Below are 16,658 nucleotides of genomic sequence, written 5' to 3'. Positions count from 1 at the left end.
TTAACATGCCTTTTGCAAATTGGACCCAGCCTGGTCCTGCCCAGTTCTGAATTTTCTACTTTCTTATATTCTACCTTTTTATCTAGGAACAGGGAGCTGATCAGTGAAGCTACTATTAACATCTTTTTTTTCAGTTCTAGTTCTATTTGTACTGTAAAACTGACTGATTTTAATGAAGGCTAGGGTGAGGATTTGTTGGCTAGTTGAGAACTGAGGGAAAGGATTAATCGTATGTTTCAGTAATTCATATGTTGCTTTACCTTAAATTTGGAACTGTGGGATAGGTACTGCCCCCCGCCTACTCATCAGCAGTTAGCATACTTGAAGGCTGTACTCTATATCCTGGACCCCCAAATGACAGGTCTGGAGGGACAGTGAACAACTTGGGGCAGAGGTCAGCAACCTACAGCCCATGGTCCAGGCCCAGCCCACAAGGGAATCATCTGGGTAGCCAAGCATGCCAGGAAATGGAAGTTGATATGTTAGTAAGTGTTGCATAAGAACACGCTCCCACCATCTAGTGGCAGAATATCTAACACTCCAGTTTACTGAGCTGTCTTAATTCTGCCTGCTGGTAGTGCTTGCTTACTGACTTCTGGAAACGTAGTGGTAAGTTTTGAATTTGAGTGACCTTGTACACATTGGACAGTTCAGAAAGAACAAAGCTAGGAACTCTTTAGGTGTAAAAGTTCAGAGTCCGTTTTTTTCCCTAGAGCTGCTTTACAAACTCTCAACGGCCTGTGCTGGTTGCACTCCTAAAATCAAACACTGCACAGGGATCTACTGCTAAGTATTGGGAAGGTGAAATGGATATTTAGTTTGTTGCCTCTATTCTTAGGTATACAAGGGACCAGAGACTTCATTCCGTTTCACAAATCTTCAGACAAACTGTGAATATCGGTTCCGAGTCTGCGCTGGACGCCAGTACCAAGATTCTACTGGATTACAAGAACTGTGTGGACCTTACAGTCCCAGTACAGTATTCTCATCTCAAAAGCCAGACTTGGCTACACAGTGTACTGATTCTACGGCTGAATTGGCAAAGTCTAAGAAGACAGCGCAAAGTGATCAGTACTGGGCTTCTGTTTTTCTTTTCCTGTTTGCAGCAGTTGCTATTTTTTTTGCTCTTGTTATTCAGTACTTTGTAATCAAGTAGGAAGTTTAAAACCTGTTCAATACTCAGCTTTATGTATGCAAGTTATTCTGGGTATTTGTGGATGGTTAATTCAAATTAGAATCCTAGCTGGAAATGATTGTATAAGAGATGCATACATTTCCATCATTTACTGTTGACTCGGTGAGGCTGGGTTGGCAGAAACTTTCCAAATGCTGAATGCAAATCTGTCACCGAAAGGGGTAATCCTTCGTTCTCTGTAATCAGGGTTAGCTGTTGATAGAACAGCCAAAAACTGCCTTAACACATACATGTGCACACACACACACCTGTGTGCGTACACTCCCTGTTGCAATTCAAACCCTACGTCATTTAGTCACTTAGAAGGCTTTATAGAAAACAAAGTCCTTTTCAGAGTTCAGCTAGACAAGTGGTAGTGGGTCAGCAACTTTTAATCAAGTATTGTTATAGTTTGGTATACATGAAATAAAGCAGCACAAATGCTTGAGCTTAGAACAGTACTGTATTGCAGAACATTACTAGAGCATACCACATTTAGTATACTGTAGAAAGAAAACAAAATATTGGCTTGACTTAGTGATATTACTACTTTGCAGTTATTTTAATGTTTGGGGTCCCATGGTTGATATTGTTTCAAGTGTTAAGGTAGAAGGTACCAGCATTTTTTAGAATTTTAACTAAAATGCTAGACAAAAATATTAGTGCTGCAGCGTACATACAGTGGTGATGCATTTGTATGTGACATCGCAGATAGACCCCATTTTTGTGCTGTATGTTTTTGAATGAAATGCTTTCTGCTGTTGGCAAGCAGCTGTTGGCCCAATCCACATTTCACTCTCAGTGCCTGAGAGAAGAGTAATTTCCTGTGCTTCTGATGAAATCTTTGCAACATTTTCAGAAAAAGCACAGATATTGTCTTTAAGGAGAAAGTGCATTTATGATAAATGTTTCACTATTTGGCTCAAACTGAGCAAATATTTTTGTACAATTATTAACCTAAAAGTAAAATGTTCAAACTGTTTTTGGATGCCCTTCTAATGTAATATGGAGGATCAAAAATGGACATAACTCTTTTTTTAAGTAACATTCATATGGTGTTTTAAATGACTTGCTATCACAAAGGTGGCAGTTTCACATTCCATTTTTTTGTATTTGAGAATTTTCAGTTTGCTATGATCTTGTCCAAGATGCATCATGCTTGGAGGAACTTTTAAAATTTTGTGGAGGCTATGCACTACATGTGACTGTTTCTTGTCAAAACTTTTTGCAGACATCTACAAATAAGAGAGAGCTATTTCCTTTCATCAGCTATTTTGCAAGCTGGAAGCCACAAATTTAGAACATTTATTCAGTATGGGTCTTTCTAATTGCTTCGGAGTTAAGAGAACATGCCATATACAGAGTCGCATACTCCGCAAGGACTACAGCTACACTTTAAATACATCAGATCACTGCACTTGCCTGTAGGATGTTAGATGTGTAATAGTACCATTGGCTACAGGCTAATTATTTCAAAGACTAAAACATTTGAAGGGTGTTTTCTCCAGTGGTGGTTAATAATGTTAAGTTACGGTTGGAGGCATTGTGTTGCATTTCAAATGTGGAAAACCTAAATTATGATGTGTCGCTTAATATTCTTAAAAGTAGATTCATGGTGCAATCGGAAAGTAACCTTTCAAAAATATACTCTTCATTTTGTACTCTATTTATTTTGATTTTAAAAAGTCCTGGAAAATGTATTGAATGTATTGTTCTACTTGTAGGAGAACTTTAAGTTAATCATTTATTATATCATGGAAGTCTCTCTTCAGTGTTGAAAAGAGTTTTATACAGATACTAGTGTCTTTAGTTTGCAGAAGAGTTTACAACCTGTCTTCATTTTCTTTCATATTTTACTTTTAGAAAAACAGTAGACTGCCTTCAGCAAATCTCTATTGCCAAAGGTTCTTTGTTCTCTTTAAATTAAAAAAAAAAAAAAGCATTATGTGATTAATTTGGCAATAGCATTTCTGATATATTGTTTAAAAATGATACATTAGACTTTCAGAATAAATACTAACTAGAATCATAACTTCCTCAAATTTGAAATAAAATGCTTCTGTATTTTGCCACAAAACATTCACGTTTCCAGGAAATATACTGGAAAGCATAGTGTAATGTAGATTTTATATTTACTATTATACATTCCAGATTGATGTACCCTAGAGGCATTAATGTATTAGATATCTTTTCCTTTTTCTTGTAATGTAATTTTGAGATCTCAAACTTATGTTAAAGCTGCCATGCATTGTATTACTAAATTGTAAGTATCAAATAGATAATATATTTAATACAGCCAATAAAAAAATACAAACCTATTCCGATTTTACTGTAGGGTCTCTGTATTTTCATGGGGAGTTTTAAATTCAGAATCAAGAGCATAACTTTTGTTTAAAAATAGTGCTGTTAGTCATGTGTGTAGTTATGATGAACAATACGGCAACGTGGAAAAAAATCCATTCAAGTTGGAGCTTGTGGAGTTCCCTGATTTATATGGGAGAGCTATGGATTTATGGAAGAGAGTTCTCAAACAGCAGTTTTCCAATTCCATGCAGAATTTGTGAGCCATCCAACTGGAGGATGCTGTTGGCCCTTCCCACCTTGGTCAGGAACAACATTTTGATATGTGGAATGACAACTGTCCCATCTTTCCCAGATAAAATATTATGCTGTATTTTGTTGTAAATAGCATGACCTCTGTGTAAAATGGTACCAAAGCAGCTGAGCCAGTTTTCTTTAACATAAACTAGGGGGAATGAAGAGAATCCAACAGACTCAATCACCTGTAATGGAAATACAGTAACCTGGGCTATCCAAAAATTGTAGCTCTATTAAACCCCTTGAGTAAAAGATAGTCTTGGGGTTAAAACAATGGACTCAGTTCTGAAGATCTGAGTTTGAGTTATTCACCCAATTTCAAACTGTGTGTGTGTGTGGAATTGGGCAAATAACTCGCACTCTGCAACTTTTTCCCTACATTTGTAACTGGCTTTTTCACTGTCCCTGAGTGCTGTGGGGTGCTGTGTTATATTAGTACTGTTAGGTGTGCAAACACTGACTTGCGATTCATAAATAAACTCAGAATTTTCAAACAAGAATCCGTACTGTCAAAACCATTCTGAGCTGTTGTGGTCTTTCTGAGTTCTTTGCAGCAGAAAAATTGCTCTATTATTTTTTCATAATCAAAAAACCAAGTGAAAGCAAAGTGTGACATTTCTAAAGGGTGCTTGAGTCTAACAAGGGCTTCTGTGAATCTAAAAAAGTTGAGACTCACTGTTTTAGATAAATTCTTCAGGTGTTATAGAGGGCTTCAGTGTAGTGCAGCCTGGCCTTGTTTGGGGTAATTGTAAAACATTTCAGTTACTTCCCTCTGCTTCAGATCTTAGAAAAACAAGCTAGATAATAAATTTGCCTTTCAGAGGCAGATGGAGCTTTCTCAGTCCAGAGAAGTTGAATACTTTCTTATCCGTTTCCTTCTGAGGTGCAGCCCAGGTTGTTTTCTTCCGATTAATAAAAGAAACAAGTTGGATTCAGTTCTATTGTATCTTGATTAGCTTTCATCAAAGAGAAACTAACAAATTGAATTATGCTGCTGCATAGATTTTGTATCAAACTAGCAAAATCTGTGATCTTGGAAGTTCTTGAAACAAATCCACTAATGAGTTTTATGGATAGTTGGAACAATGTGTAGAGGCATTTGCTTGAAGCCTGGAACTTCACAGAGAACGGGCTTCTGCAAGTGGTTATGGGAATATTTTCAATTTTTACATTATATATTGCAAGCAACACTACTTGCCTCACCCTGAAGCATAAGCAATGGCAATAAAGCAGGTTTTGTATAAAGACATGAGCAGTGAACTTTTTTTCTCTCCACAACACCCCCACAACCTCCAGCTACAACGTGCACTAGTACCTGGGATTCATGTTGACCTGTGATTCAGCCGTACATTAGACAACCAAAAACATAAGTGTGTGGGATGCTGAAGTAGAGTAGATGTGTGAACTGTTTACATAAAAGAACTGACCTCTGTACCTTCAAGAGAAGTCTTTTCACTCCTTGTCAAGCTTCTGGAATGCCAGGCCTGGCCATAATTCAGGATTTTGCTCACTGCTTGTCTGTATTTTTGTGACATGACGTTGTAAAGTATCGGGTTTATAGATGCTCCAAGGTAAAAGAGAATCATGGAGATGAGGTTGAAATACTGAGTGACATCGTACAGGATGATTTCAGTCTGGGCAAAGAGGATTCGACCAACGTGAAACGGCAGCCAACACAACACAAAGGCCAGAACTACTACTGCTAAAAAAAGTAAGAAATATATTTTAGTATGGTGACATAACTTAAAGGTGAAGAATATCTTACACAGATTTCTAATCACTACATTTAGCAGGATGTGTACAAAAGGCAGTTGATCACTTTGACTTGTGTGGACATTTTTGTTTCGTTTACTGGTACACAAACAAGCAGTGGAGGCTTATGGTTGCCCACTTCATTATTCTGTCCAGAATTAAAGCAGAAAACTGAATATACCAGTGTGTAACACACAGGCACAAAAAGAATATAAGCCAGCAAGGTTACAGCAGCAGCAGAAGGTATTGTGTTTACCTTTAGAAGATATTTTTTTGCTCCCATCTGACAACCTGCTTTGCTCATCAGTGAAATACTGCATGTGAGCAGAGGTCAGAGCCAGATACTGGGGAGAGACAGATAAAAGAGAGGGCCAGGCACAAATACAGGATGGGAAAGATGGAATAGTTTAAAGATATTTGGGAAGTGAGTGCAGCAAATGGGGCAGAGATAGGAGAAGCTGTGGAAGGCAGAAATCTGAAGGAAGGCGCAAGATAGAAAGGTTTGGAAGGCACAACTGTTAGCAAACAATGGCTTGAAGAAAACGCAATGGAGAGAGAATGCATGGCTCTAAAATTAGTCCATTTTACTTCGCATATCCATGTTCCCACATGTCCCTTTTTTAAAAAAAAGACGCTCGCCACCAGCTTTCAGTCTGAAAAGGGAGCTATCTTGGACCATCCATGCTGTTGGGGGGATGATGGAATCTGCTCACCACGAACACTGGGGTAGTGACCCATTTGATTGCTGTTGCTACACTGGTCATAGCTGTAAATTCATATTTTGTTGGTCTTGGAAGAAGAAATGGCCTGCGTAAGGTGATAGTCACCCCAAGTAAGCCATTTTGTATCTATCCTGCTAAAATGATTTTGGTATAATTTGAGGGGGGGAAAAGCATTTTTTTTTACTAGATCAGGTTAGGATCTGTTAAGCTTGTGGACCGAAGCTTAATTGCGAAAACCTTAATACTTTCCAGGGGTGAAGTTTGATTTGCTGGCTGTACAGGCTGCCCTTCAGACCAAGACTGCTAGATGCTAAATCTTCCAGACTTGCACATCAAGGATGATTAAGTTAAGGATTTTAAAAAGTCATTGTCGTCATATGGCTTTTTTGATGGTGTTGTGACTTTGCAGGTAGGCAGGGCAAGGCTGCTTTGCCTCGCATTGGGATAACAGGAATTCTTGTAGCTGATCTGAGGTTGGTTCCTACTAATAAACTACTTGCAGTTCAGATTGGGAGCTTTGTGCAGTAAAATCGGGGAACATGGATAAATTAAATAAAATGCAGAAACCTTAGAGCTGTGTGGGTCCTTCCTGGCTTTTCCTTTCTTGCCACCTTTCTTTTTCCCCTTCCTTTACACCATGCGTGTGTAGGGTATGTGGTAGATCAGGCAGGCAAAGGGGATCTGAGTAGCTCTTGGGGGAAGTGTGGGGCTTACTATGTATCAGACCTGTCAAAAAAGTTGCCCCCATTGCTTGACTGTCTGTTGCATTGCTGTAACGTAGTGCTTGCTGCCTGTTTGATAGACTTGTAAGATGCTTACCCAGCATTTTGATGGTTTGCTTGTGGTATTTTTCTCTGCTTGCTGCCTGGGGCCCCCTCAGGTTGTGCCTACTGCTCCAGAGCTTTCTGCATATGAGTCCATAGAGCAGAGTCAAGCACAGAATTGGTAGGAAGAAATAAATGGTGGAGACCCAAGTCATTGTTTCTAAAAGGCCTGTGCGGGCCAAGCGCTCTATGTACTTGCATTCCCTGGTTTCATCGGGCAGGCTTCCATTGCGATGTTCCACACCAAACAAGAACAGAATAGGGCCGGCAGTCAGAAGTGACCAAACCCATAACCCAAGAATGACCCCTCTCACCCTGCATTTAGTGATTGTGGTTCTAGCTTTCAAAGGAAAGCATATTGCAAAATACCTTTCCACGCTTAGAGCTGTGATGTGCAATATGGTGCAGTAAGTGCAGGTTTCACTGAGGTAAAACACGAATTTGCAGAGAAAATCCCCAAATATGTATGGCCTGTATTGCCAAATCCTGTACAAATCCGAAGGCAGACCAAGGCAGATCAAAATGTCTGAGAGGGCCATGCTGGATAAGTACATGTTAACTGTAGTTCTCATGTCCCTACGCTGTTTGAAAATGAATATTGTTATCACATTCCCAGTGATGCCCAAGAAAAACAAAATGATGGAAATTATAGTTACAGGTACCAGGATGTGAATGTCAAATAAAGATGATGATTGTTCTTCATAGTAGTCCGTATCATTTATAAAATGGCTGTCATTTGTGATAGAACCCATTTCCGGTCTCAACATGAAAAGTAGAGTTGGCTTTGCATTACACTTTGATAGAAACCAGTCTCATGATAACTATGATCCACAGTCTCATAGTTTCCAAAGGTTGAAAAATGTGCTAGAAGATTTGTCTTCATTCCTTGTATTGCTTGCCTCTGGTACAAATCCAAAATTATTTTTCATAAAAATATTAGATGAAGCTAAAAATTGACAGAGAGAAAAATTAGCATATACACCCAACATTTTGGAAGAGAAAGACAGATAAACGCATTTATATTTTTACCTTGTGCTTCAGGCAGCTTGAAATTGATGTTCCTGTCTAGTAAATTCCATGCGGTTCTTGAAAGCTTAATGTATAAAGCAATTTTGTAATCTATCACGGTCAGAAAATGATTCAAATACAGTCTGTATTAATGGATGCAGACACAAGGAGAAAAGGAAATCATTTTTATATCTTCAAAGTTTGTCAGATTTCTTAGAAATCAAAAACCCTCTTGGCAGCAAAGACAGCCGTTCTGAAGAACTTTCCAAGCAGCAGCTGGATTTGCAAGGAGTCCTTGTGCCAGTCAGGGATCTGGCTACATCATTTGCTACATGAAAAATGGCTCTCACCTGAAAGAACAAAATATATTCTTTGTGGTAGCAGATTGCTGGCCTTGTGTAGTTTCACGGTTTCTGAAGTGATCTCAGGTATTTTAATCTTTCAGTACGCTTCCTTTAAAGAAAGACTTATGCAGATTTTTTTTTGTAATTTATCTTCCACCTTTTCCATCTATTCACAGTTTGACGCTGTCAAATGCTTCAGTTCCACTCTGCTTTTCTCTCTCACCTTTTGTTCAGTTATCAGGGAGGTTAGAGGAGCATTTTGATATTGGAAATTTAATTACACCACTCAGGCCAATGATGTAATTTTCCATTGTCCTGTGTTTGTTGAGGGTCTTTTTCCCTAGGTCTCTTCCAGAACATATGCCGCAGAGTGAGAAGTTTGGACTGACTGTGTTTTAATAAGGTTATCATGATAGCTGGCAGAGTGTTTGTTTGAACATCACTTTTCAAAATGAGACAGTGCACTTAGCATTTGATTTACTTTCCACTTCAGAAGAGATCAGAAATAATTATGTATTAAGTGCCTGAGGAGTGTGGCTGGTGCCATGCCAAACATCAAGAAGGAACTATAGGCCCTGAATCGGTGAGACTTTGGAGACTGTCATATCTAACCCAGCTGGAAGATTGCAAGTGTGTTTGTTGACACAGGGATACAGTGCTTTCAAATATGTTCCTGGCAATGGAGCATTTGGACAGCAAGAAGTTAAAACTCCCAGAAGCAAATAAGTATTTTCCATTCAATTTCCTCATCTTTTACTGTGTTGATTTGCATTTGTTCCAATAACTGCGTACCATCTGCCAGTGACCGGTACTTGGGATGAGAGCTGAGAACTCAGTGTGACTGCTTCATTAGGAGGCCACGGGTTTAGGCTTGTATTAGGAGACTGTCTGTTGTGACATCAGAGATCCTTAGCTTTAGAAAATCCCACTTCCAGCACCTTCCAGCATTTTCAGGCCATCAAAAACCTGGCCTCAGACTTTTTTGCTTAATCAACAATACTGAAGTTAATCAATTTTAAGAACATTACTCTTATTCCTGAAGGAAGTCTTATTTACTGAGCAAGTGACAGATTATATGCCAAGCAGTTAATTTGGACTGCCGAATGAAGTGTGCTTGGTAACCAGTGTGCTTACAGATGGACTGTTTTTCTTGCTTTTGCTGTACAGATCCCCACCAGCTGCAAGCCAGTTGCCTCTGGTGAATGTCCCCAGTTCAACGATGCCAGAATTAACAGTAACCCATTCAGCCCCTCTCTGCGTAACAGTGTCCCTGTTTCCTGCTTTTTAATTACGAAAGAAACCTCAATGTCTAGAATAACACATCCTATGAATGCTCTTTTATTCTTCCAATACTTATGGTCCCACTGAGTTGGCTAAAAGTATTCATTTACAAAACTATCAGGAGGCCTGGTAGTTCAGAGTGGTGGTAGTAGCTGCAAAGCCTTTCAGATCTAGGTAGTCCATTTTAACCATGTCAGGCATTAGGAATCGGAAATTGTTGCCAGACAATGGGTGTTTTATTGCCTGTGCAAAAAGCATTTGGGGTCTCAGACCGTTTTCTGTTGGACTGATTATCTACATTGTGAAAAAATATTCCCAAACTCCACTTCCTCCTTGTTCCTCTTCAGAGAAAGGAAGAGGTCTCATGGACAATCAACGTACTGTTCAGCCTTAACAGTAATCCCTTTGCCAGCACTGGTGGGAAACCGCACACGCCTGCTAATCTCTTGTCCCTTATATTAGGACAAGATTTGCTCTATTCCTAGTATCTGTCAGCCCCATGACTCTTCCTCGTGTCAGAGATAAATGACCACAACAGCAAATGCTCTCGCTGTCCCTGATTTTGATCTGAACCTGCTGTCCGATACTGCATATAAACTTGATTTGGTTTTTGGTGAAATAGCCTCCCCCCTTTTCCTGAGAGAAAAATGTGTTTTTAGTCCAGTATCTAGGATTCATCCTTCATCCCCCTCATAGCAGGATGTTTTTGTGTAATATGCTATGACTCATGAAAGTCAAATGACTTGGACTACTGTCAGTATGGTACATCACGCCAAAAAGTCTCAGCAGACGCATTCTCTGCTGTTTGCACATCCAAAACTAATGCTGGCATGTGCTGGGTACAAGGCCAGCCTTAGCACTTCTGGTGCCTCGGTGCCCTCCCTTGCGCCCCTGCACATTTTAACCTGTAAACTTAAAGGTGACTGGTAGCTCCCAGCTGCAGCACTTCTGCCCTGATATCCACACAGAAATGGGGGGGATCAAGCAAGGGATGACACCAGAGAAAAAGCGGAGCCTTGCCCTGATTCATCCGCAGCAGCTGTCTCTCCCCTTGGAGCTCCAGTGAAGAGGCATGGGTGTGAGGCCAGGAAGGTGATGGGAGGGAAGGAGCTGCAGTGGTCGTATTGGCGCCTGCTGGCAGAAGAGAAATCTGCGTTTGAATTATGAATTAAAGAGGGATGGCCTCAGTCTGAACTGTGTGCTCAGTGTCCTGACTGTAACAAATAGCCAGAACTGTAAACTCATGAGAACACAAACATCCAGAGCTGACAAGCAGCTGTTTGGACAGGGTCCAGCCCCCTTCACAAACATTTCTGCTCCTGTTTAGCTATATGCTGTCTGATGTCCAGATGGGCAACAGAACAGCTGGCTGGTTGCTCATCATCCTGCTGTTTCCACACAGTGTAAAATCACCCATAACTGCCACGCAGAAGAAAATTCATTTTGCACTAAAATAAATATCCGGGTGCAAAGAAATGTTTCGATTCTTGGTGATAGCTGAAATTCCCGCCTACATTGATTTCCAAAGCAGCGCACATGGGAATCTGCAATATCTTCAGTTCCCCTTCCTTTAGCCCTTTTCCTCATTTCAAAATTAAGACCCCTAGCAAAGATCCCGTTATTAAGCAAGCTATCTAAGTTTGTGAGCACCAGTCTGCTTTCAGCCAGTCCATGGGGTGATGTGTTGTCAACCCGGGGCACTGTGATTCATTGTGCCAGACCAGCTACTGCAGGACCAGGATCCATGGGCCTATGACATTCAGAGGGAGTCCCAAATGTTTGAGGGGGAGAGAGCAGGAGAAGAACGAAGGCAATAGCAGCAAGAAGAGGTGGTGGCCTTTGCTGCTGGTTCTCAGCTCATGCGGTTTTGAACACAAAACTGTCCAGTAAAGGACGCTTTTAATGTCTTTGAAAAAAATAAACCCTCCAGCTTAAAGCCAATATTTAGCAAAACTAGCAAATGAAACGCCATGCATTACTTTGGGAGAGAGCCTGAAGTCTGACCTAGCTTGGGTGTGAGAGACCAGGGTTCAGTTCCCTACTCTGCAGTATAAGATGTGACTGCGTGTCAGTTCCCGAACGGTAAAGTGACCATATGAGCGAGCACCTTGCAGGGCGGTATTAGGCCAACTACATTAAAGACTGGGGCCTTATTACTGCAGTGATATGCATAAGTACCTAAGATAGGTGGTGCAGATGGGGAGGGTTCCTCTACCTTGTTTCTGATAGGAAAGCATCTTAATTCAAAGGACAGAAAGCAGAGAACACCAAGATAAAAATCATCACTAGAAAGAGAAGGGGCTGGTCTGTAGGGAAAACTGAGGATCCACTTCAGTTGGGAAAATACATCCCAACCCCCACTTCCTGACTGGAGTCAGTTTCTGTACTGACCAGAGTATGCTCCAGTTCCAGTTTGGTTTGGGGTCATCTACAGAAGGGTTTTGTGTGCTTGTTTACGTCAGTATGAGAGACCGCAACATCTGGATTATACATGCTGTCTCTAGGATACAGACTTTCTTCTTGGTATCAATCATACCACTCTCTGCTGGCTGCACATAATGTAATTGCCACAGGTGACTTAAGTGGAAAATGATGAGCTAATTAACTCAGTCTTGGCTCATTTATTCCTTGTTAATTTTGTTAATCCATGCAAGAGACAAGCCAGTTTACAAGTATGGGCTGGCAAATCCTGAGAGAAACAGTCAAAGGACAGATAAGCTGCAGAGCACAGTGGCATGCACAGCTATCTGCATCTTTAACTCATTAACAGCCTGTTGATTCGAAGTCCATTGGGATTGTAAAGAAACTTTATTCACGAGGGTGCATTGTCTCTACCGATTAGTCCTTCCAGAGTATGTTGAAGATGGCTGCAGTATCCTCTGCTTTTTGCACATTTCATGTATGGACTGGATTTACAAGAGATGCCTTCCAGTTGTACGTTCTGTTCCCATGTGAGCTTTGGGTTCCTGGCATTTCCCCATGAGGCCATCGATTGAAAATGGTTTGGAGCCCACAGTCACAAAACTCTGTAGGAAAATACAGTCAGCCCTGTTGACTGAGTGGGCAGCCAAAATGTAGACATTTGGCCAGTTGTTTCCTATACAAGGAAAATTATGTTGGATTATAGTTTCATAGTTTCTAGGGTCGGAAGGGACCTGAGCAGATCATCAAGTCCGACCCCCTGCCATGGGATTATTTTTTGTCGTCTTATGCAATCCTGTTTATTTACAAATTTTCCACCCCAAGGCACATCTTGCTGAATGCAGGTGGAATTGGGCAGCAGGAGGCAATGTCTTTGCTCTCAGTTCCTAGTATCTTTCCGAATCTCATCCAAAAGTTCTCCCTCTTAGTGTTTTCTCTGTATGTGCCAGCAGGAACTTCTCTGGGTGGTTCTCAGCCAAGGTGCTACAAGACCCTGTCCCCCCACAGAGATGGAATGAGGAATGGAAAAGTACTGAAAGGACTGTATACATGTCGGGACAGGATGGAAGATGTGGGTGAAGGCTGAGCAGGAACAACACGGCAGCCTTCAGGATAAGCTTATCAGGAGACGGCTTGAGAAAACGTGCCTGGTTCAGCAAGACACCAGGATGAGTCGCTGTCAGACTGCCAAGAGTATGTTACGGGGCGGGCTAATCTATATGTGACTTTTAAGTATATAAAGAAGTCTGTGCTTTGCTTTTGTTGAGAATTAGCTGCCCCTTGCTTTTTCTCCCATGGCCATGCAACATAAAGTGCTTCTGACAGCCAAACAGTGATCCTGTCTGAATTTCCTCATCATCTTGGGGGCTCGCCTGGGAGGTGTCCTCACACAGAACACCCCAAGTAGGACCCTTGTCTCAGCTCTTTGACTCTGTCGCTCTGAGAAGACTATCCTCAACTCGGTTCTTCGGCTCTGCAGCCTTGACACCCCGGACCCTGATCTACCATCCATCTGTTTGGCTCTGGAAAAATCCCTGGCCAGGGTGAGTACCTGCCTGTTTTGGTGTCAGTAAGTCTTAGGCGTGACAATGGGTAGCGGGACCTCCAAGGTCCCGCCGTGGTATCCCACCCACTTTATGTATCTAAAATATGGGCCCCGGTCAACATAGTACTTAATTAAATGGAACCAGTATACCGATGGTGACCCCAAATTGTGCTGGCCCTTAGATGGGTTGTGGGATCATCATATCCTCAAACATCTCAGAAAATTTGGAAAGTAAACACCCCATTCAAATGGAAGCCTCGTACCTATGGGAAGACGAGTCCAAAAAGCGCCATAAGCGCTCCCTTGTAGCTTCCTATAAGGATAATGAAGAAAAATTGAAGAAGCAAATCAGAGATCTCCAGGGTGGCGCCAGACCACGGCACCCTGCAGGACAATTTCACTCGTCCCAACCACCTGGTCCCTCTGACATTCCCAATGATGTCTGTTGCTACTGTAAACAAAAAGACCATCGGAAGAATGAGTGCCCGAATAAACCCCGGGGGCCCCCACTCTCAGCTAGTGCCCCTCCATTTCAGCCAGGTGCCCACCAAGCTCCACCGCCCAGACCAGCTCCTCTCCAGTCCCTTGAAGTTGAAAATCAGTATTAGGACAGCCAAGAAGACCCAGAGATTCTAGCCCCTTTACTTTCTACCTTTTCCGATGCTACAATACCTGTTACTGTGGGAGGACAAACTGTTCCTTTTCTTGTTGACAACAGTGCTTCTTTGTCTATGCTTAGCTCTGGTTTTGTTTCTAAGGTTCCCGTTTCTGGTAAAGTAATCACCGTTGTAGGTATTGGGGATCAGCCCATTGACTACCCCATTACACAGCCGCTTTCATTTACCTTGAGCAACATGCCTTTTTGCTGAGACCTTGCACCTCTGTAGATCTGTTGGGGTGAGACCTCCTTTGCAAATTGCGGGCAACAGTTCACTGTTCTCCAGATGGGGTCTTCCTCACATTACCCCAGACCCAAATTCCTGCCTTGATGATGACACTAATGGAACAGGAACCGGAGCCCAATTCTTCCTCGCTGCAACAGGAACTATTGGCTCACCTTCCTGAGTCCTTTTGGTTCCACTCCACAACTGATGTGGGACTTCTCAAGGGTGCCATCCCAGTTTCTATCAAGGTTTAATCAGGAGTGTCTCCCCCATTGATCCCACAATACCCGCTATCAGTTGCTGCCTCCAGAGGCATTGCTCCTGTAATACAAGGTCTCCTAGAACAGGGTGTCCTTGTACCTACCCGTTCTTGTTATAATACCCCGATCCTTCCAGTCCAAAAGAAGGAGAAGTGTACACCTGAGGGGTTGCCTATTTATCATTTTGTTCAAGATTTGCGTGCTGTTAACAATTTTGTGATTCCCTTGACAGCTGTGGCACCCAACCCCGCCACTGGGCTTTCTCAAGTACCTGCTTTCACTCTTTATTTTTCCATAATGGATCTCTTTAATGCTTTTTTTTCTATACCAGTTCACCCTGACTCTCAATATTTATTTGCTTTTACTTACCAGGGCCGGCAATACACCTTCACCCGTCTGCCTCAAGGATTTCGTGACTCTCTCACCATATATAGCCAACTTCTCAAGTCTGACCTCAATACAGTTGCCTCATGATTCTGTGCTAGTTCAATATGTAGATGATTTGCTTCTCTGTTCTGATACCCTCCCTCATTGCCAAGTTGACTCTGTCGCTCTTTTAGAACAACTTGCAGTGTGGGGCCACAAAGCCTCCCGCTCTAAGCTCCAATTCTGTCAGACTTCTGTTACCTACCTGGGGTACACTATTTCTCACGGTACCCATCACCTGTCTCCTGATTGTCTTTCTGCTGTTCTTTCCCTTCCACGCCCGCAGACTAAACACCAACTCTGTGGTTTTCTAGGTGCTGCCAACTGTTGCCGACAGTGGATTCCTGTCTGGACTTTCCAGACCTCTCACCCTTCTCACCTGTGACTCTTCCCCTGACCTGCTACCCTGCCTTCTGTCAGCTCAAGCAAGCCCTTTCTTCTTCCCCTGCTCTCGGTCTGCCTGATTATTCTAAGCCTTTCACTCTCTTCTGCCACGAACACCAAGGCACTGCCTCTGGTGTCTTGACTCAGCCTTTTGGACCCTCCCCGCACCATCCTATTGCTTACTATATTGCCTCCCTTGACGCAGTCACTTCTGGGTTTCCTCCTTGTCTCCAAGCTGTTGCTGCCGCCGCCCTGCTAGTTTCTAAAACTGATAACCTTGTCCTTGGGCACCCCCTTACTGTTGCCATCCCACATGCTGTCCTCAATCTCCTCCAGAGTGGCAGAACTCAGCACTTGTCCCCTGGCCATCTAACCCACTACGAGGTGGTGCTTTTGGCTGTGGACCACGTGACCCTTGTCTGCTGTGATTCCCTCAATCCTGCTTCTCTTCCTCCTTCACCCTCAAACGGCCAACCCCATGACTGCACTCAGCTTGTGGACTTTGTTTCTCTTCCCTGTCCTGATCTTTCCGATACCCCTCTGACTAACCCTGACCTCATTTTCTACGTTGATGGCTCCTGTTCTCAAGATAATCACGGTATTCTCTGAGCTGGCTATGCTGTCTGTTCCGATCATACTGTTATTGAATCCGCTCCTCTTTCTGTTACTAGTGTTCAAGCTGCTAAATTCATTGCTGTCACTCGTGCCTGTCACCTTGCCACTGAACAGTCTGCTAATATCTATACAGACTCTCGCTATGCCTTTGGTGTTTGCCATTCCTTTGGACAGATCTGGAAACAGCAAGGTTTTCTTACTTCTGCTGGGACTCCCATCTCTCACCATCATCTTATTACTGCTCTCCTGGATGTTATTCTCCTTCTCTCCACCCTTGCTGTTCTATGGTCCAAAGCACACGCTGCTGCTGCTGATCCTGTGTTTCTGGGAAATGATAGGGCAGATGCCACAGCCAAGACTGCCACCCTGTCTCAGCTCCGGTCCTTTAGGCCACTCTCTACCTCACTTCCCCTGTCTCC

General features: G+C 42.5%; 2 protein-coding genes across 11 annotated transcripts in view; one reads left to right on the top strand and one right to left on the bottom strand.

The window, feature by feature from the left end:
• The window catches only part of LOC149858210 (fibronectin type-III domain-containing protein 3a-like), an 87,658-nt gene extending 84,166 nt beyond the window's left edge, over window positions 1-3,492 (top strand). For all 10 annotated transcript variants that reach the window (XM_090059346.1, XM_090059340.1, XM_090059349.1 and 7 more), the window contains one exon: window positions 839-3,492. In XM_090059346.1, the coding sequence (XP_089915472.1) occupies window positions 839-1,156 (318 nt within the window). In that variant the 3' untranslated portion in view covers window positions 1,157-3,492. The remainder of the gene's footprint in view (window positions 1-838) is intronic.
• LOC149858209 (growth hormone secretagogue receptor type 1-like) lies at window positions 1,280-7,822 on the bottom strand. The gene is made up of 4 exons (XM_090060374.1): window positions 7,066-7,822; window positions 5,208-5,474; window positions 1,855-2,051; window positions 1,280-1,387 (listed from the first exon to the last, which is right to left on the bottom strand). Exons 1-4 carry the CDS (start codon window positions 7,820-7,822, stop codon window positions 1,280-1,282), a joined length of 1,329 nt encoding a protein of 442 aa, XP_089916500.1.
• Window positions 7,823-16,658: the final 8,836 nt, after the last annotated feature.

This window comes from Crocodylus siamensis, chromosome 8 (assembly GCF_052110815.1).
Source record: "Crocodylus siamensis isolate JL-2025a chromosome 8, ASM5211081v1, whole genome shotgun sequence".
Classification (NCBI taxonomy): Eukaryota; Metazoa; Chordata; order Crocodylia; family Crocodylidae; genus Crocodylus; species Crocodylus siamensis.
Note: the sequence above shows the minus strand (reverse complement) of the source record. Positions and strands in the feature narration are given on the sequence as shown.

What these genes read in the sequence shown, in the direction of transcription:
- LOC149858209 (XM_090060374.1), bottom strand. Translation starts at nt 7,822, where the DNA reads ATGGGTTCTATCACAAATGACAGCCATTTTATAAATGATACGGACTAC. An exon ending in TGAAAAGACTTCTCTTGAAG is followed by an intron (nt 2,052 to 5,207) that starts GTACAGAGGTCA and finishes TTCTCCTTAAAG; the next exon opens with ACAATATCTGTGCTTTTTCT. An exon ending in CATACAAATGCATCACCACT is followed by an intron (nt 1,388 to 1,854) that starts GTATGTACGCTG and finishes TTCTATCAACAG; the next exon opens with CTAACCCTGATTACAGAGAA.